Below are 23,223 nucleotides of genomic sequence, written 5' to 3'. Positions count from 1 at the left end.
ATATTTTAAAAGCGATTAACAGATTAAGTCGTGTATGTTGTACATGCAGAAAACACTTATAAAAATCACTTATTGTTGAAGACAAATGTGAATAGCCAAAGCAAAACAGGTATACCACGCTTCAATTTAGTGCAGTCGAAGTTGACATACTGCGTCACACGTAGGAGTAACACGTTGTCAAAATTTAAAAATCGTGTTAGCGACATTGAAAAAATTACGTTTTTCTGACCTTTGTCGGGTCAGAATTTCGAAAATATTTATTGTACCTATGATAACCACTGATCTTCTGAATCGTCTGTACGCGAAAAAATAAACCATTACGTCAGTGCGTTCGAGAGAAATGCTGCCGAGTCGTATTTTTTGAAAGTTAACAATGTCGGCGGTTTTGCCCATATAGCAAAGATACATTACATAATCTTAATCAGAAAGTAATATAACATATTGATATCAGAATGAAATAAAGAAATTACAAAGTGGAAATAAAACATAGTCTAAATAAAGATATAAGGTAAGGATAAAAGATAAGAAGATATACTTCCCAAACTGGCATTGTGATTAAAAAATACTATATGTAATAAAAGTACTAAGTGTCTCAACTGTAGCGTTCTTGAACTCTCAACCAAGGTTCCCAGTTGTCGTCGAATTGTGATTGTAAAGAGTTTTTATAATATATATATATATACTTCTCTATTTGTAACTTGTCTTTGATGAAATTGTTAACTCCAGTTTCATTTAGTGTACTCTTTTGTAACTTTGTTTTATATATGTAATAATTTACGTTAACAATTAACCAATTTACAAAAGTGTTTTTACTATTTATAATTCCAAATATAACTGTTCTATTCATCTGGATAAAATCACCTTTTTGTAATAACCAATCTGCTATAGTACTCCAGAATTCGACGACATTATGGCAATAATAAAATGGATGCTGGTGTTTATGGCTCGTGTGAGCAACAATTACAAATATTAGAATCAATTAATTTTATTTTGTGTAAAAAAGTATTTGTTGGTATAATTCTATGTCAACTTTGATACTGGAACCACAACAGTGTTGGGTCTTTCAAATAGCAGAATGGTAAACTGTAATACTTTGTCCATTCTGAGGAGGCAAAAACACATCCTTCTGAATATTTATTTGTGATGTTGGATCAATAGGTGATTTAATTAGTCCTTTATAGAAAGGTTTCCTTCCCGATTTTTCCTTTAAGAGGAGCTAAATTGTTTATGGAAATATAGGATGTTTATCTAAACTGAATGTTTGGTTATTTGAATTAATTTTTTCCTGTATAAAATATTTGACTGCCATTAATAAAGATGTATATTCTAGAAAATTTGATTTTATGTTATATTTTTCTTTAAAGATATCAAAATTCACGTATCGTCCTTTGTCGTCTAATAAATCTTGTATAAATAGTATGCCCTTTTCAATATATTGTTTATAAATTATGGGGTTTTTTGGTCTATTAATATATTGTTATTATACCAAATATTAGAACTTAATATGTCATCTTTATTCCAGATGAGTTTATGTTGAAATATAAACCACCTATTCAGTACATCTTTCCAGAAAACAATCCCCGTATATTACTAACTGTTTAGTTGTTAAACCTATTACAGAATGAGAGCTATTCATTTGGAGTGTGACAGAAACAGTCGTCTTATCAATGCTAATTTCAATGCTGTTGTAAAATGTATGATGTCTAACATTTTAATTACACCAATCTCATAATCTTACACCAAGACTTCTCGTTTTATTTTATCTGGTTTATTTTGCCATATAACATTGAAGAGCATTTTATTTATTTGTTTTAACAGTACCAATAATGGATTTGGTAACAAAATTAGTAGATGTGCTATTTTTGGAACAATTATAGTTTTTACAACAATTCTGCCAATAACTGTAAGTTTTCTTGTTGATCAATGTTTCATAATATATTTCATCATTACTCCAGCAGGCACTCATAACGGGGAAAATAAAATCGTAATTTCCCACAGAGGAATTATCATGCATTTGTCTAACAAACAATACTATGGGATGATTTGACGCTTACAAACCAATGACCTTGTCGCTACTAAATATGACGTCATCACGATTTGGCAAAGCACACACAATGACGTCATGTAGTTTAAAGAGGTTACGTTTACGACTATGAACGTGATTAAATAACAAAGTTATAGCAATACTGAGAACAGTGCGTAAAGTGGTTATATCATTTTGATACATGTACGTACATGTGTGTCGAAAATAAAGGCTTTTAGAGAAAAATAGCTCAGATAATAAATAGAATAACAAACTCGGTACCAATTATTATCAAATTTATGTCCCTCGCGAAATAATTTTTATTTTTCACTCGCTAAAGCTAGTGACAATTGAACATTATTTCACTCGGGACATAAATTTGATAATAACTGGAAATTCGTTTATTATCCTATATTCATTTCAAGTATTTTTGGTTCTATATTTTGCAGAATCATATCTTCTAAGTTCAGTGACAAGTTTACACCGAATAAAGTGAAGTGTTCGTTCCCCTATTCTAGTTTACATTATGCTGGATGAAAAACCTCTTGAAAATTTCTTGCGTCCTATCCATACAATTTGAGATTTAGAGTAGTTTATTTTCAAGCCAAAACAAACAAACCCCAACAACAAACATTTAAACCCAACAAGTAAAGAACTCGCTACTACGGCATAAGCATAAGCATATAATTAAGTGTTCATAAGAGGCTATATAACCAAAATAGTGTATGATACACAATCTACGTTTATGCTGTTGTACCACGTATACAGTTGTATTAAAAGCGTGTGCCTAGATCTGTGTTCGTTGTATTGATTTGCAGATAATATAGTGACAAAATAAATGAAGGTAAAACAAATCGTATTTGTTCTTGTCCATTCTTCGTTGCAAAAACACTGCCATCGAAAAACCAAGTGTCAGTAATGTGCTCGCTCGCTCTCAGTCTGTTCATTAACAATGCTCACATTTAAGCGCAATCACATCGTCCGATAACCTCACTTTTTGTTTTTCCCTCATTGTTTTACGCACTAGTATCACCCTCATCCGAGTAGAACAGCCAGCTTGACAATCACTGGTCGTGGCTAACTATAACTGGATTAATACTGTTAAAAACACACTGAATAACTTGGGAATGGGTGGTATCTGGATAAGACAATCTTTCATATCAGTAAATTGTTAAGCCATCGGACTACAGGCTGGTAGGTACAGGGTTCGCAGCCCGGTACCGGCTCCAACCCAGAGCGAGTTCTTAAGGGCTCAATGGGTAGGTGTAAGGCCACTACACCCTCTTCTCTCTCACTAACCACTAACCAACTAACAACTAACCCACTGTCCTGGACAGACAGCCCAGATAGCTGAGGTGTGTGTCCAAGACAGCGTGCTTGAACCTTAATTGGATATAAGCACGAAAATAAGTTGAAATGAATGAATGAATAAGTAAATTGTCTCTCACAACAAATTAAACAAAGACAATGCGATCAGTATTTACAAACATGGAAAAATAACATATCACTGTCATCGAGAGGCAACACTTACCGATTATACAAAAAACTACTATTTTTCGAAAGCTATATCAATAAACTACCAGAAAAACTGTGGACAGCACTCTTAAAATTTAGAACGTCTAACCATTACCTACCCGTTGAAATTGGACGTTGGAATAATATACTCATAGAAGATATAATTTGCACTTTATGTAATGTAATAGACATTGGCGACGAGTTCCATTATCTTTTTATTTGCCATTTTTTCCATAATTCAAGAGTCCAGTTGCTACACCCATATTATTATACGCGACCAAGTACTTATAAATTTAGAGAACTAATGGAGAATAAACGAATTAGTACCCTAAAGAAATTATCATATTTCATAAATATAATAACTAATGAATTCAAACGCCCTTGACTACAAACACCATCAAAACCAAACATAATTAACAAAATACTATCATTATCCACTGCACCATATATAAGTTTAACAATCTATTCGTTTATAAGTACTTGGATACCCGTATATTTGTATTAAATATCTGTATTATTACATAATATATTGATGTGCGTGATTGTATATGTTTGTATATGTGTTTGTGTATGTATTGTTATTAATGTATTTACTGTCAACCATCTTGTCACGTGTATATAACACAATGTTTATGTATATATTCCTCCTGTGCCGTTGTGTAACGGCCCGAGTGTAAATAAAGTCTTGTCTTGTCTTGTCTTGTCTTGTCATGTCCCGGTAGCCTGAGAATTGCCTGAATGTCGTTCGGATCAACGTCCTCCCCAACGCTCTTCAGCATATCGACGAATTTGTCCAAGATATTTTCACCACTTTCTTCTGTCATACCAAACACTTCGATTTGGCCATTTGTATTGCTGTGTTATGATTTTTAGTATATGTTTCCAAACGTTCATCAATTTCTTTCATTTTAAGTTTATAATCATTGGTCTGACCCACGGCACTATCTAACGACCGCCGGCAGTAGGGGTGCATAGTAGGTGGTTACAAGTGCCTCTTAACAATGCCCCAAAGTGGTCACATTAAGCCCACAGCTAAAAGCTGATGGGGAATGGCAGGTGTGTGGCACATAGCCACAAGAGACAAGCACCTATCGCGGATGGAGAGACAAGGACTGGAATGTGGAGGTGGACAGCGAAAGTAGTTGAAAGATAGGAGGAGTTGCCACATCGGGAAGAAATGAGACGGAATTCAAAGGAGAGAAAGGAAAGGGGGCAGTGGGATAAAAAAAACAGAGAGTTTATAATCATGCTGTTCATTCTGTAGTTTCTCTACTTTATCCTTCTCTTTTGATCATTTTCCATTTTCTCTTCACATTTTTCAGTATCGGTTCTGGCCTCTTTGCATATTTCAATCATTAGTTTCCCCCCAATTTTATTCAGAACTCTACAGACTATTAACTATATGCCAATTGTACGGGGGAAACTTTTAAACTCTTTATAGTAGTTATTAAAGTTTTATAAATCAGGGGTCTATTTCACAAAACATCGTAAGTTTATTCTGCGACCAGCAGTTATAACCGGGCATACATTTACACATGCTTGGCATCTATTAAACGAATAAAAGTACATTATTACAGAAGAAGGAGCATTTTAAGGACAAAAGAAAATGAACTATATGTACCTTTAACTGTATTTGTTATACTATAATATTAATAAAAATTGTGGTTTAGTCGTAAAAAACCCCAACAAAAAACAAAACAAACCCCCCCCCCCAACCCCCCCCCCCCCCCCCCCCCCCCTCACACACACATACAACAACAACGTTATCCGTAATCAAAACCGTATCTCCTCACAAGAGAAAGAAGTTTAAACGGTATTTTGGCAGTGATGATGGCTTCCGTGAATCACTATCGGGTGTCCATTGACTAAGCCAGGATTCTACATTGTGGTGGCAAACACACTGGAGATGTTTAGCAACCACATGGGTATTGTAACCGATAATAAAAGGTCACCACTTTGAGTACAATTGGTGTCGTCATAGCAATTTGTTTCTCAATCTTTTCGATTGAAAACCCACACCGGCCTCGGTGGCGTCGTGGTTAAGCCATCGAACACAAGGCTGGTAGGTACAGGGTTCGCAGCCCGATACCGGCTCCCACCCAGAGTGAGTTTTAATGACTCAGTGGGTAGGTGTAAGGCCACTACGCCCTCTTTTTCTCTCACTAACCACTAACAATTAACAACTAACCCACTGTCCCGGACAGACAGCCCAGATAGCTGAGGTGTGTGCCCAGGACAGCGTGCTTGAACCTTAATTGGATTTATGCACGAAAATAAGTTGAAATGAAATAAAGACCTGCTAAATGTAAATGCATGTATTTACACGTGACTAAACATAAACAGACTTTGTAAATCTGGCCCATTGTGTTTGTCAGTAAAAGTAATGGTGTTGTTACAAAACCCCTCCATTGTCTATGCCAGTATGAGTCGTGGTATTGGGAGATTGGAACATATATATATAAGTGGTGGAGGTTAAAAAAGAGATGTAATTGAGGAGCGGAACATGGACCACATCTAGCTACACCAGTGTTGGTGCCTCGTGTACAGGTGGAATACAACTTCTCAGAAGATTCTTTTCAAACCGTTACTCCTAGACCGGTGTGAAAGGAATTTAAGTCTGTTAGGAATACAAGTCCTAGGCTTACTATATGTAAAAAATATAAAAATAAATCCTGAATGCAAGTCCGGGTAGGACTAATATTCCCAAGGAATGAAAGTCCGATAGAAACATTGTTCCTACGGACCTCGGTTCCTACGGACTTACGTTCCTTTTACACCGGCTTCAGAATGAGCTACGTGCTACCCGGAGAGGACATTATGCGGACCTGATTTTTTGTATTCCTCATCATATATGTTAACAAAACAGTCTTAGTAAACGGGCTTCTAGTGGTGGGTGTGGCAAATATGGTGAATCTAAGAAGGGCCCCCTCCCCAAAACAGGGTCAACTACTAACAGCACTACTGATAGATCAGATAACTGGGAGAACCTTTCAAGTGATGATGGAAGCATACAATTTGGCACAGATCTACCAGGGACATTCGTCAAATTCAATCAATGAACCACTTGAATTTTCAATATGGCGGCCAGCTTAAAAAATGGCCGCCATATTGAAAATTTAAGTGGTTCATTGACTGAATTTGACGAATACCCCATCTAAAACGGTTATTTTATTTTTCTTGTTATGTATGCTTATAAAGTCATGAACATAATTTTATCTCTAGACACACACACACACACACACACACACACACACAGACAGAGACACACAGACACACACACACACAGAGACACACTCACACACACACACACCACACACACACACACACACATACACACACTCACAGACACACACAAACACACACACACACACACACTATATGTGCAGATGTCGATAATATATTTAGACACAAATCTGAATGGCAAAACTGTATTCCGTGATAAAAATCGTATTTATGCATAAGGAAGAGTCGAAAGTACGTTTTAGTCAGTCGTGATTGCTTCCATGATCCAATACCAAGTGCCCGTCCACATCAAAACCGCCACTCCCATTGGAGATACATAACAGGATCTTCCAACCCTCCTGCACCGCCTGTAAGAGGACTGCCACTCCCAATACTAGCTTAGAAAAACTAAACTTGCATGGGATAAACACAAAAACAAATAAACTGTCACCGTACCTCTCCTGGGGAAGACCTTTATTGGGTTGAATTTTTCTTCGTGCACTGGCATTTCGAACATGATCCCGGTGTAAGTCATGGCTTTCACAAGAGAGAGAACTCGGCAGTTGCGCACTTCTTCCGAAGAGTTGTGAACGGTGATGGTGACCTTGAAATCGTTAGCGCCCACCATTATATGATCTGGTGCGTTGATCGTCACTGTAATACCCTAGAAAAATAACATGGTTGATAAACGCCATGTATACCTTTGACGTCAAAACAAATGGTCACATTAAGACAAATGGTCAAATAAAGTCAAATTAATGGTCACGTGAAGATGAAGGGTCACGTCAAGACGTGTGGTCATGTCAAGACAAATTAATGATCACGTGAAGACGAATGGTCAAGTCAAGAAGAGAAATTGTCAAGTCAAGACGAATGTTCACGTCAAGACGAATGGTAACGTCAAGGCAAACTGTAACATCAAAACAAATGATCGGTCATTTCAAGACGAATGGTCATGTCAAGACGAATGCATGCATAAGGTGACGTCAAGACGAATGAATGGTCATATCAAGACGAATGAATGGTCATATCATGACGAATGAATGGTCATATCATGACGAATGGTCTCATCAAGATGAATTGTTAGGTTGAGAAGAATACTCAAGTCCAGTCAAGACGAACGATTGGTTATGAATGGTCACGTCAAGATAAACGATTCTCTCGTCATGATTAATAGTCGTATCGAGACAAATAAATGGTCATGCCAAAACAAATGGTCTCATACAGACAAATGAATGGTCATGTCAAGACAAATGGTCTCATACATACAAATGAATGGTCATGTCAAGACGAATGGTGATGTCACATCAGTTTGAATTGTCACGTCAAAACGAATGAATGGTCACGTCAAGTTTATTGGTCACGTCCAGACAGTGAACAGTCATGTCAAGATGAATGAATGATGGCCTGTACACCCCCCAGAAATGATAAAAGTGTGAGAAATTTTATTTTTAATATTTCATGCATACCTGTTTAATTCATTATTTTTTTTAAACATAAGAATAATAATATTGCTTTTACTTTAAAAATTAAATTTGAATATTTGGTCCCTGTTTTGTGACTTTCATCATCCTTCTTTTAACAATGAAATATATATTTTAAAAAAAGCTTTATAGTTGATTAAACCTCAATGTTATAGCTTTTAAACGGTACAAATTATTGCATTTTAAACCAATATAGATAAATTGAGTGGAAGGTTTACCTTTTCATGGAATTGCCCTCACGCGAGCCCATTTATATTGGACTACGTAAGCGAGAGAGAGAGAGAGAGAGAGAGAGAGAGAGAGAGAGAGAGAGAGAGAGAGAGAGAGAGAGAGAGAGAGAGAGAGATTACGAATACAATTTAAGGAAACCAACAACATGGATTCACGAGAGAGAGAGAGAGAGAGAGAGAGAGAGAGAGAGAGAGAGATTAGGGAGAGAAGAAGGAGAGGAGCGAGGAGGGAGAGAGGAGAGAGAGGGGGAGGGGGGGAGAGGATGAGAGAGGCGAGAAGGGGAGGAGAGGGAGAGAGGGAGTTGACCAACAACATGGATCACGAGAGAGGAGAGAGAGAGAGGATGAGGGAGGAGAGATTTACGAATCAATAAGGAAACCAACAGAGAGAGAGAGAGAGAGAGAGAGAGACTAGAGAGAGAGAGAGAGAGATTAGATAATACGAATACAATTTAAGAAAACCAACAACATGGATTCACTCTAACCTCTTCTTTGATGATGTTGTACGGATCTCTGACGCTTAACACAGCCGAGAACCTGCTCGCTCGTTTCACAGCCGCCCGCTCTTTCGTACTTCCTGGCAGTACAAGAAGGAAGTTATGGTTAACGAACCAATAGAGCACATTTACTTATTAATCATCGGCTATTGGATGTCAAACGTCTGGTCATTCTGCCATTATAGTCTTAGAGTGGAAAGCCGCTACATTTTTCCATTAGTAGCAAGGGATCTTTTTTATGTACCATCCTACAGACAGAATGGCATAAACCAATGTCCATTCCCGCTAAACTGTATATAAGACATCGCCAGTTAATCGCCCTTTATGGGGCGATCACACTGGCCCGAATGAGCTTCCGTTTGTTTTCCGTATACGAAAGTGGTGTGATTTTTTAAACTGGCCGAATGTCTCTCCGAATGTGTTTTCCCCAATGTATCACCGAATGCTTTCCGTTTGTTTTCCGAATGTTTTCAGTATGGTTTCAGAATGCTTTCAGAATAGACCGAATACTTCCCGCATGTTGACTTCGAAAGGTTTCCTTTCCGAACGCTTTCCGTATGCTTTCAGAACACGGCGAATCGACCTAGAATGGACCGAACTCTTTCCGCACGCTTTCCGAACGTTTTCGGCTTACTCTGACGTCCGGCCGAATGCTTTAAGAACCGCCCGTATAACGTTCGGAAAGCATTCGTCATGTTCTAGGTCCATTCGGGGTGTTCGGAAAGCATACGGAACCCAGCACCTCCAAATTTTCATTCCGAATGCACCAAGAACTAGACGCATGCTTCCCGAACGTTTTCCGTACATGCCGTATGCTCCTAGAATGCTTCCCGAATATTTCCTGAATACACATGGACGCCACATTCGGATGGTCGATGAAAATTATTTTGAACATGCACAACAAATTTTTGGAGCTACCGAATGCCGTTCCGTATGCATCCGTACGGAGCCGAACAGCCAGTATGCTCCTAGAACATACCGAATGCTTCCCGAATATGATCCGTTCGCTCCCCGAACACCCAAATTCCTATTCGGAAAACAAACGGAATGGCATTCGGGCCAGTGTGATCGGGCCATTAGATTAGACATCTCTCTATGCACAGTCCTTTAGATAGATCACCCCCCGTAACCACCATGTAGGTAACTTACCTTCTGGATACTTGTACTCATGGGTGATGTCCAATCTCTCTATCCTTTCATCCACATTGCTGATCAATCCATTGCGGTATCCCCCTGTTAGTGGCCTCCCTGTGGGCATGTGCGTGCTAATGTTTCGGCCAACACTATTAAACAATAATAGTAATAATAAATAAATGAATATAATAGTAATAATAATAACAATAAATAAACAAACAAACAAATATAAATAAACAAATAAATAAACGAATAATAAATAAACAATAAAATAGATTAATAAAATAAAATAAATAAATAAAATTAATAAAATGGATAAAAATAACAAAATTAATAAAATAAAAATTAATAAAATGAATGAATGAATGAATGAATGAATGGTGAAAGCAATTAATAAATAACATATAATTTTGGGTTGTTCCATCATTTCCCTTGAGTTTTATTAAGATTTTTGCTCGTTGTTGTTTTTTCTCCCAGATAAACTCGTGTCACCAATAATCACCTAAATCCATGATGGCCGACATAAGCAAGCAGTTTCTTAAAATGAGTGTCCTATCAAATTTCTAAATGTGGAAAGGTTTTAACTATTTCACTTAGAACTTCCAAAGAAAAATGTTTGATTAAACATAATAATACTATTATATTAAATCCAAAATTGTTGTCATAAGTTGGATCCTGTGAAATTACAAACGAGATTGGTGAATGTAGCACTAAAATCCACTATGTCCAAGGTGCTCGATTTTGATTGGTTGATAGCGCCATTTAAAGGTCCTGTAAATTGGGCCCAGTTTGTTTTGTTTAAAGGCATACTGTCACGCATTTAAGGACCTTATTTCTCTAAAAATGGATAATAAATAAAATTTACATTAATTGTTGGTAACCAAATCTAGCTATCGCATCACCTTAACTGAACCATGAGGAGTGAAATCTATGTCATCCCTCTCAGCAATTCTAGTTTTTGAATTATGGACCATTGCCATAATTAAATTATTTTTACAAAATGTCATTAATAAATGGAGTATGGTGGTTATGAAGATGGTTGAATAAAGTACATTTAGGGACAAATCAAATTATTTTTGTTCAGGTAATACTTTGTTAGATCATTAAATAGGTCAGTGATCTGTGACAATGTCTTTAACGACACCAATACAGCATATTGATTGATTTATTAATTATCGATTATTTGGTGTCAAACATTTGGTAATTTTAACATGTATAGTCTTCGAGATGAAACCCACTATAGTTTCCATTTGTAGCAAGGGATCTTGTATATACATCATCCGACAGACAGTATAGCACATACCACGACCTTTAATATACATGTTGTGGTGCACTGGTTGGAACAAGAAATAGCCCAATAGGCCCACCGACGGGGATGGATCGTAAACCGACCAAGCATCAGGCGAGTGCATTACCACTGGGCTACGTCCCGTCCCACCAGTGTACACAGTCGCTTTCGTTACGACTATTTGTCCGAACCAAATTGTTAACAACTACGAAACATTACTCTCCTACCTTTAATTGCCGTTAGATTTCCTCCAAAGTTTGTCCAGACACAAATCGCAAAAAAACCATTACAATGACACAGATTCCACATACCAGATGATAACCATGTCACCTATATCGACTTCGCTGAGAGCGCATAGGGAAAAAAGCATGTAATTTTGTATCAGCTGCCATTTTGACTTTTTATGGAATATTCTTCAAGAGGGGTGAAAGGATAGGACTTAATCTAACAACGTCATAATATGTTATGATATAAAAGCAAACGTGATGACGTCATATTATTATTATTTAAAAAAAATATTATTATTATTATTTTAATGATACCACTAGAGATCATCGATTTCATATTAATTGTGTCACATACTTTGGAGGCTTTCACCCCTCTTGAAGAGTATTCCATAAAGAAGCAAGATGGCAGACGGCAGAAAATTGCATGTATTTTTCCCTATGCAATCTCAGCAAAAACAATATCGGTAACATCGTTGCAGTCCCGTGTGTGGAATCTGTATATTTGTAGTGGGTTTTTTTGCGATTTGTGTCTGGACAAACTTTGGAGGAAATCTAACGGCAATTAAAGGTAGGAGAGTAATTTTTCGTAGTTGTTAACAATTTGGTTCGGACAATAGATACCACATCGTAACATATGACATCGGGGAATTCCAAATATCTGGCAAGTTGTTTGCTTTGGGGCCGTCAGAGAAAGCATCTGATGAGTTGCGCGAAGACAGCAAATTCGTTGACAACATCCGCCTGGCATAACGTTAATTACGGTATGTTCTCCTCTACTAAATGAACCCAGTTCTGTTGGCTGTCCGCTAAATATTTTCCAATTGAAATACTTTTTCTTCTACTAGTAAATTAAATTATTACCCATATGGTTAAAAATATTTTGGTACATATCAAAGTGATACGTCCCACTAGAACGCCAAATGAGACGTAACAGTTCGTGACGTCATCGATTGGCGCACTACAACCTTACAGGAATGTCAACCAAACGAGTTGAGAGATATACGGGTAATAAATAGGATATTAAACTCGCTACTATTTCGTATCGTGTTTATGTCCCTCGTGAAATAATTTTCGTTATCACTCGTAACAATTGGAAAGTATTTCACTCGGGACATAACCATGATAAGAAATGGAAGCTCGTTTAATATTCTATAATTATTTAATTGTAATTTTGTGTAGGAATTTAGTTGAAATACCATTTTTACTAGCAAATTAAATTATTGAATTGTAATTTTTTGTCGGTATTTAGTTGAAATGTTAGGGTTGTCTTACTATTAAATTAAATTATTTAATTGTAATTTTTTGTGAGTATTTAGTTGAAATACGTTTTCTTCTACTGGTAAATTCAGTTATTTAATTGTACCTTTTATTGGGTATTTAGTAGAAATTGTAATTTTGTGGTATTAAGTTGAAATACTTTTTTTCTACTAGCAAATTAAATTATTTAATTGTAATGTTTGTAGGTATTTAGTTGGAATACTTTGTCTTCCGCTAGAAAATTAAATTATTTGATTGTAATTTGTTGTGCGTATTTAGCTGAAACAATCTTTCTTCTACTAGTAAATTAAATTATTTAATCGTATTTTGTTTGTAGGTATTTAGTTGAAATATGTTTTCTTCTGCTAGTAAATTAAATTATTTAATCGTATTTTGTTTGTAGGTATTTAGTTGAAATATGTTTTCTTCTGCTAGTAAATTAAATTATTTAATTGGGGGGTTTTGGTGGGGTTTTTTTGAAATATTGTTTCTTCTACTAGTAAATTAAATTATTTAATTGTATTTTTTGTAGGCATTTAGTTGAAATACGTCTTCTGCTACTAGTAAACTAAATGTAAATGTAATTTGTTGTGGGTATTTGCTATTTTGTTGAAATAGTTGTATTTACTACTAGTAAATTAAATTATTTAATTGCATTTTTGTGTGATTATACAGTTGAAGGCAAAGGGGATAAGGCAGGCCCGTAGCCAGCAGTACACGGGGGGGGGGGGGGGGGGGGGGGGGGTCCCCAGATATATATATATATATATATATCCTCTTGCCAAACAATGTGCTGACACCGGTTACACTCGAAAATAATACACTAACTTTTGTTGCAAAATATACGTTAACAAGTTGCATTAAGTTGTGGTATGCATGTAAAATGGCCTGGCACAGAGCCACATAAAGAAACTGGTTTCAGTCGTACCAATGTTTTCATAATAAATGGTACATGGCAAAAATTGTAACAGATTTAAGCCTACTGGAACACATTGATTATTTATTAATCAGCGGTTATTGGATGGCAAAAGTACAGTTATATCGATACTTGGACACAGAAGAAATCCGCTGTCTTTCCAAATAAGAGCAAGGGATCTTTATGTGCACTTCCCACATCCCACAGACAGAATATCCTTTGATGGACCAGTTATGGATCACTGACTGGGACAGGGAATTTTCAAACGGGCCCACTGAGGAAGATCGAACCTTCAGTAGATTGAACCTCAGAGAGACGTTCTGGCTACATCCCGCTCCCTAACTTGCATAAGATCATATCATTTCATTGTATGAATACAGAGTCGAGTTGCATTTTCCTCGGGTGCTGTTGGGCGAATAATATTGCAACCTCGTTGACATCTATAATATCTTGGTCATAATGAATCGTTAAGAGCGTCAAATTAGAAAGGCGCTCCTGTTCCATAGAGGCACGCATGTATGTATCTATGTATATAGTCGCCGGATGGTGCTAAAGCATTAATACATTGTTAGTATTTAACCATACCGCTATAACTGATTTGGCGATTGAGGAGTATGACGTGTAACAAACCCGACTACGTTATACCGGTCATTTGGGGACAAGGACTTTTATATATAAAATCCGATTTTTTTTTGGATTTGAGCGGAACTCTCATCCTGGGGGGGGGGGGGGGGTCATTCGATCCCCCCGATCCCTCCCCCCCCCCCTGGCTACGGGTCTGTAGGGGACGAATTTACAAAACCTGTTTATGTACTGTCTTACATGTGTGTAACTACATACATTTACAATGCTTAAACACCTGTCTTACATGCGTGTAACTACATACATTTACAATGCTTAAACACCTGTTTATGTCTTACACGCGTGTAACTACATACATTTACAATGCTTAAACACCTGTCTTACACGCGTGTAACTACATACATTTACAATGCTTAAACACCTGTCTTACACGCGTGTAACTACATACATTTACAATGCTTAAACACCTGTCTTTCGTGTGTGTAACTACATACATGTACAATGCTTAAACACCTGTTTATGTCTTACACGCGTGTAACTACATACATTTACAATGCTTAAACACCTGTCTTACATGCGTGTAACTACATACATTTACAATGCTTAAACACCTGTCTTACATGCGCGTAATTACATACATTTACAATGCTTAAACACCTGTCTTACATGCGTGTAATTACATACATTTACAATGCTTAAACACCTGTCTTACATGTGTGTAATTACATACATTTACAATGCTTAAATACCTGTCTTACATGTGTGTAATTACATACATTTACAATGCTTAAACACCTGTCTTACACGCGTGTAATTACATACATTTACAATGCTTAAACACCTGTTTATGTCTAACACGTGTGTAACTACATACATTTACAATGCTTAAACACCTGTCTTACATGTGTGTAATTACATACATTTACAATGCTTAAACACCTGTCTTACATGCGTGTAATTACATACATTTACAATGCTTAAACACCTGTCTTACATGCGTGTAATTACATACATTTACAATGTTTAAACACCTGTTTATGTCTTACACGTGTATAACTACATACATTTACAATGCTTAAACACCTGTCTTACACGTGTGTAACTACATACATTTACAATGCTTAAACACCTGTCTTACACGCGTGTAACTACATACATTAACAATGCTTAAACACCTGTCTTACATGCGTGTAACTATACATACATTTACAATGCTTAAACACCTGTCTTACACGCGTGTAACTACATACATTTACAAAGCTTAAACACCTGTCTTACATGTGTGTAACTACATACATTTACAATGCTTAAACACATGTCTTACACACGTGTAACTACATACATTTACAATGCTTAAACACCTGTTTATGTCTTACACGCGTGTAACTACATACATTTACAATGCTTAAACACCTGTTTATGTCTTACACACGTGTAACTATACATACATTTACAATGCTTAAACACCTGTTTATGTCTTACACACGTGTAACTACATACATTTACAATGCTTAAACACCTGTCTTACACACGTGTAACTACATACATTTACAATGCTTAAACACCTGTTTATGTCTAACACGTGTGTAACTACATACATTTACAATACTTAAACACCTGTCTTACATGTGTGTAATTACATACATTTACAATGCTTAAACACCTGTCTTACATGCGTGTAATTACATACATTTACAATGCTTAAACACCTGTCTTACATGCGTGCAATTACATACATTTACAATGTTTAAACACCTGTTTATGTCTTACACGTGTGTAACTACATACATTTACAATGCTTAAACACCTGTCTTACACGCGTGTAACTACATACATTTACAATGCTTAAACACCTGTCTTACACGCGTGTAACTACATACATTTACAATGCTTAAACACCTGTCTTACATTCGTGTAACTATACATACATTTACAATGCTTAAACACCTGTCTTACACGCGTGTAACTACATACATTTACAATGCTTAAACACCTGTCTTACATGTGTGTAACTACATACATTTACAATGCTTAAACACATGTCTTACACACGTGTAACTACATACATTTACAATGCTTAAACACCTGTTTATGTCTTACATGCGTGTAACTACATACATTTACAATGCTTAAACACCTGTTTATGTCTTACACACGTGTAACTATACATACATTTACAATGTTTAAACACCTGTTTACTTACTGTAACTATGTCATTTACACACGTGTAACTATACATACATTTACAATGTTTAAACACCTGTTTATGTCTTACACACGTGTAACTACATACATTTACAATGCTTAAACACCTGTCTTACACACGTGTAACTACATACATTTACAATGCTTAAACACCTGTTTATGTCTTACACACGTGTAACTACATACATTTACAATGCTTAAACACCTGTTTATGTCTTACACACGTGTAACTACATACATTTACAATGCTTAAACACCTGTCTTACACACGTGTAACTACATACATTTACAATGCTTAAACACCTGTTTATGTCTTACACACGTGTAACTACATACATTTACAAAGTTTAAACACCTGTTTATGTCTTACACACGTGTAACTACAAACATTTACAATGCTTAAACACATGTCTTACACACGTGTAACTACATACATTTACAATCCTTAAACACCTGCGTTTAAAAAAAACACTGGCTTTGTAAATTCGGCCCATAGTGTATCCTGCCTGTGGGAAGCGCAAATAAAAGATCCCTTGCTGCTAATCGGAAAGAGTAGCCCATGTAGTGGCGACAGCGGGTTTCCTCTCCAAATCTGTGTGGTCCTTAACCAAATGTCTGACGCCATATAACCGTAAATAAAATGTGTTTAGTGCGTCGTTAAATAAAACATTTCTTTTTTTCTTCTTTTTTTCGGCCCATAGTGCATACATTTCAAAGCAAAAGTTGAAAAAAAGAAGAAAAAGATTTTTGCAGTAAGTTGCCGTTATGTAAATTTGTGATAGCACCTTTAATTAATACGGCTTAACAACTACAGCAGTGCCCGAGATCTTCGTTCATCTTTTACCAGCCCAGTTTGCTATCAGAGAACTGGACAATGATCGATATAAAGGTATTAAACGTCAAACACAGGATTGTTGTTGTATTAGAGCGGGAATCTTTGACTACTGGGTGGTAGCCACAGATTGAAAGGTTTTGACATAAGAGTTTTCTTTGGTGGTCAAGATAGCATTATAACTGTCCACATGTCCGTCCAGTGGCGTAGCGAGTGGATGGGGTGGGCCCACGGGGGGAGGAGGGGAGGATGCCCCCAATCATACGTTTTTTTTTACTGTATTAAATTTTATAAAAGTATACATACATACATACATACATACATACATACATATACACAGACACACATACATACATACATACATACATACATACAAACATGCATAGCGTGGGTTGGTCCCTCCCCCAATATAAAATACTGGCTACGCTATTGTATCTGACCTGTCCTGGACAGAGAAACCGGCCGAAGCCGGTTCCTGTGCCCAAGATAGGCGTGCGCTACAACAGCTAGCTCTGAATGTGCACGTTAATCACCAGTTCCAGTTGTGTCTGTCTTGTTCGCTTACGGTCATAGCACTCGTACTAATCTGCTACATGTACCTGGATGTATTGACGTGTAACACTTTAAATTCGTCATTGCGCATTCTCATCCACGTGATTCTGTCAGAGTTCACCTCGGCGAAAATAAACCTCGAGTCCTGCCCCACGTTGACATCCCCCTCCTTTATCGCCACCTGGGGGGCGGGACCGCAACAGAAGATGCCTGCACAAAGAAAAAAGTAAAGTAAAGTTTGTTATATTTAACGACGCCACTAGAGCACATTGATTTTTTTATCTTATCATTGGCTATTGGACGTCAAACATATGGTCATTCTGACACTGTTTTGTAGAGGAAACCCGCTGTCGCCACATAGGCTACTCTTTTACAACAGGCAGCAAGGGATCTTTTATTTGCGCTTCCCACAGGCAAGATAACACAAACCGTGGCCTTTGTTAAAACCAGTTATGGATCACTGGTCGGTGCAAGTGGTTTACACCTACCCATTGAGCCTTACGGAGCACTCACTCAGGGTTAGGACTCGGTATCTGGATTAAAAATCCCATGCCTCGACTAGGATCCGAACCCAGTACCTACCAGCCTGTAGACCGATGGCCTAACCACGACGCCACCGAGGCCGGTCTCGTTATTTCTGATAACGCATACTAATAGCACACACACACACACACACACACACACACACACACACACACACACACAATTGGCTGTTCCTAGGTGATGACCTAGTCGCCACTGCCATACCATCCAATGAAAAAAAGCACGATCGAAATCGGTTGCTTTGTGACGTTCAAGTTAAACTGAAGCACTAGGGCCGTAAATCAGTTTTGTTTGGAAACGATGTTTAAATTTATTTCAAACGTGTTTTTTCTAGGTTATATAAGAAATAGAATACTACATTCGTGTTCGTTTGATACCATGCATCTTACAACTCGTTGTTTAGAAATGTATACAACTCGTTGTTTAGAAATGTATCCAACTCGTTGTTTAGAAATGTATACAACTCGTTGTTTAGAAATGTATCCAACTCGCTCTCGCTCGTTAACTACATTTTAGAACTTGTAAGATATAAGGAATCTAGAACGGCCACTCATGTAGTATTCTGTATTTAATTACGGCTATATGAAGTGGGACATATGGTTAAGGACCACAGATAAAATGAGAGAGGAAACCCGCTGGATGCCGCCACGCAATGTGCTACGTTTCCCCCGATTAGTAGCCAGGGACTCTTGTATAAACTTTCTCACAAACAGTTGACAACACGGCCTTTTTGCGTACCAGTAAAAGATGTAATGGGGAAACGTAAGCAATGGGTCCACCGATGGACATTGATCCGACGGCACAACTGCCGTCGAGTGCTGAACCAAGCATAATACATGTGAATACAAACGGATCAGATTTTACTCGAACAATGTTGTACCTGTGATCAAAAACTGCTAAATACAAATATGACACCAGCAAAGAATTACAAAAAAGGGCGCACCCGCTCTTAATTAATTGTGTTCAGTAATTAATCACTACTGCGCTCATGGAGTACATACATTCACGAAGATCTGATTTAATTCACATTTGTCAGTGACGTAGCGACTGGGGGGGGGGGGGGGGGGGCAGTTCTAAGAGAAAAAGGTACGCCGATGAAAGAGGAGGCACTTGAATATATGTAGCGGGGGAGGGTACCGTTGGCCCACTGGATCTGCCCCTGTATACCATGTGCTGATATAATCATGTATATAAACAATACAGACCTTCACTTGCTTCTTGCGGTGTAGCGTCAATGATCTGCCATCCACAGTACTGTTGGCCCAGGTCGGGTCTCCGCATGTGCGCCTCATTCCACACGTGGAAGTTCCTGACACAGATCACCAACAGATATTATTGAAACAGGAGCATGTTTCAAGTATGTGTGTGTGTATGTGTATGTGTGTATGTGTGTGTGTATGTGTGTGTGTATGTGTGTGTGGAGGGGGTTGTCAGAGGTCGAAACCCCTCCCGGCTCAAGCAAATGTTCTTTATCACATTTTTTCATTATATTTTCCGGCGGAGCATGACTAGACCCCACTTATAAATTTCGGTCGACGGTCTAGACCCTATACCCCCCCACCCACCCCCTGTTAAAATTCTAGCATGACTAGATCCCACTTATAAGTTTCGGTCGACGGTCTAGACCCTATAACCCCCCACCCACCCACCCACCCCCTGTTAAAATTCTAGCATGACTAGACCCCACTTATAACTTTCGGTCGACGGTCTAGACCCTATACCCCCCACCCACCCCCTGTTAAAATTCTAGCATGACTAGACCCCACTTATAAGTTTCGGTCGACGGTCTAGACCCTATACCCCCCACCCACCCCCTGTTAAAATTCTAGCATGACTAGACCCCACTTATAAATTTCGGTCGACGGTCTAGACCCTATACCCCCCACCCACCCCCTGTTAAAATTATAGCATGACTAGACCCCACTTATAACTTTCGGTCGACGGTCTAGACACTATACCCACCACCCACCCCCTGTTAAAATTATAGCATGACTAGACCCCACTTATAAGTTTCGGTCGACGGTCTAGACCCTATACCCCCCACCCCCCCCCTGTTAAAATTCTAGCATGACTAGACCTCACTTATAAATTTCGGTCGACAGTCTAGACCCTATACCCCCCACCCACCCCCTGTTAAAATTCTCGCAGACGTGCCTGTAGATGCAGGTGCGGCTTGTATATGGTATATTAAGAACGCACTAACTACGTTTCACATGGGGTAAATTAAGTTGGTTCTGTTCAGTAACACCACTAGACTACAATGATTTACTACATATGGCTATCGGATATCAATAATTTTGCAATTTTCACACAGTCTTAGAAAGGAAACCCTTTACATGCTTCCATTTGTAGCAAGGGCTGTTTTATACACACCATCCCACAGACAGGATAGCGCATACCACGGTCTTTGATATACTAGTTGTGGAGCACTGGCTGGAACGAGACATAGCCCAATGGGCCCCGCCAACAGGAATCAATCCTAAACCGACCGCGCATCAGGCGAGCGCTTTACCACTGGGCTACATTCCGGTCCTTTTGTTATTAATATTAAAGGCATACTGTCACAGATTTAAGGACTTTTCTCTAAAAATGGATACTAAATGAAAATTACATTAATTTTTGCAGACCAAACCTAGCTATTGCATCTCTTTAACTACACCATGAATGAGTGAAATCCATGTCAACCCTCTCAGCAATGTTATTTTTTAAATTATGGACCATTGCCATAATTCAAATATTTTTACAAAATATCATTAATAAATGGAGTATGGTGATTACATAGATGGTTGAAAATAAAGTACATTTAGGGACCACTCAAATATATATTTTTTCAGGTAATACTTTGCTAGGCCATGTAATAGGTCAGTGGTCTGTGACAATATGCCTTTAATGGCTTCTTGAAAAGCACGTATAACTGATTGGTGGTGTGCTACCATTACACAGATACTAACCAGACTGAGTCGGAATTCATTCGACTCAGAGTATTCTCATCTTCGTCGACGAATTCATCGATCGTCAGACTGACGTCAGTGTCATGCGCAGAAGCGAAATTCGTGACACTCCGACACGGGATGCCAAGAGCGCGGCACACTAGAAGAGAAACGGCAACTGAGGCAAGGACTGGCAATGTGGAGACAAAGACTAGACGTGAAGACAAGGACTGGGATATAGAGACAAGGACTGGGATGTGGAGACAAAAACTGGGATGTGGAGACAAGAACTGGGATGTGGAGACAAGGACTAGGATGTGAATATAAGGACTGACATGTGGAAACAAGGACTGGGATGTGAAGGTAAGGGCCAGGATGTAGAGACAAGCACTGAGATGTGAAGATGAGGATATGGAGATGGGCCATTCCACAAACAATGTCACTTTTATGTCCCTATACAATTTCTTTTGTATTTATATATTGAAAACAAGGTTTGTTGTCTTTAATGATACATTATTAATAATACCATCCTGTCATAGCAATTTTTGTATCTCTGCTGATCAGCTTTGATAGAGATTTTATTCAGGATTAGTGTAACATGTCATTGGTGTTACCTGTCCCTAGCACAACACTATACATATCATGCACTGTTAAAATATATATTAGAAGACATAACACTGAATAACTTTAATGTAATACGTACTGGTGGCTGACCTACTCACTAAAGAAGGAATCTTGTAAATAGTTTCCGTATTCAAAAGATGGTGGGCAATGTAAGTTTGTCCCTGAATTTTTATGCCATTGGTGGTACTGTATGTAGAAAGAAACTGAATGCTCTCCACCAGTAGATATCGGCCATCAAACATATTTGTCAAAAACAACAGACATATGAAGAATTGTGAGTAGTTTTGTTTAAATGTCATGACTATGTTGTCAAAATATAAAAGTATGTTTATTCACAGTCATTGGTGTTTCTACCTTATTTATGTAATTGTTAATCATTTTTAGAAGCTTTGTGTATGCTATTATAGACATAGTATGTCTGCTGCAACATGTACTTTTTTCTGTTTCTGTATAAATGCATTTAATTTGAAATTAGATCCAAAAAGTTTTTGAAAAAGATATTCCACATTCTTAATAAATTGTTTTTTTTCGGGCAGTGGAAAAAGGCGTGTAAGACTGTGTCGACGTCATTTGCATTCAAGACACACTGGCGAGGACACAATCTTCCAATCACAAAGGTGTTTCCTTACTGCAATTACGTTATGAATTATTTTGTAAATTATATCAAAATCCCAATTTTCAATCAACCCAGAATGAATGGTTTTCCAAACATTTTTCCAAATTAAGTTTTCACCAAACGTTTTTCCCCATTTGGCCTTACACAATACGTCTTTATATGTTTTCGTTAGCATGACCGTATACAAGTCCTTCGTGGTCGCGAACTGTACGTCGGCGAGCGTCTCGTCGGTTTCTAGTAGAAAGATGGCGTCTAACTCACCATCGTCAGGGTCTGCGGTTTGTAGAGTCCGTAGCCATTGTGGAGGAACATTTTCCTTTATGTCTGTGTAATGTCTGCGAAAGTCTTTCGTCCGTATGTCCCAAATGTCCATAACTAAAATTGATCGTGCTCCTATTAGTCTGCTCTTAGTCGTGTTTTGTGGTATGTACTTATTGTCGTGTAGAGGTTCGTCCAAGATTTGCTGAACACACTCTGTGTCACGTTTTAAGTGCATGTCCGTCCAAGCTAGTAACATTTGCTTGTAAATGTTCGGCATTGATCTAA

The 23,223-nt window shown here is 37.8% G+C and overlaps 1 protein-coding gene across 1 annotated transcript in view; it reads right to left on the bottom strand.

The window, feature by feature from the left end:
• LOC121388126 (protein-glutamine gamma-glutamyltransferase 4-like) overlaps positions 1 to 23,223 on the bottom strand; it is a 63,082-nt gene that overhangs the window by 5,786 nt on the left and 34,073 nt on the right. The window contains exons 10-15 of the mRNA XM_041519349.1: positions 21,459 to 21,597; positions 19,713 to 19,816; positions 18,012 to 18,174; positions 10,121 to 10,254; positions 8,960 to 9,051; positions 7,217 to 7,424 (exon numbers count right to left, since the gene is read on the bottom strand). Of these exons, the coding sequence (XP_041375283.1) occupies positions 7,217 to 7,424; positions 8,960 to 9,051; positions 10,121 to 10,254; positions 18,012 to 18,174; positions 19,713 to 19,816; positions 21,459 to 21,597 (840 nt within the window). The remainder of the gene's footprint in view (positions 1 to 7,216; positions 7,425 to 8,959; positions 9,052 to 10,120; positions 10,255 to 18,011; positions 18,175 to 19,712; positions 19,817 to 21,458; positions 21,598 to 23,223) is intronic.

Source organism: Gigantopelta aegis, chromosome 14 (assembly GCF_016097555.1).
Source record: "Gigantopelta aegis isolate Gae_Host chromosome 14, Gae_host_genome, whole genome shotgun sequence".
In the NCBI taxonomy this organism is placed as follows: Eukaryota; Metazoa; Mollusca; class Gastropoda; order Neomphalida; family Peltospiridae; genus Gigantopelta; species Gigantopelta aegis.
Note: the sequence above shows the minus strand (reverse complement) of the source record. Positions and strands in the feature narration are given on the sequence as shown.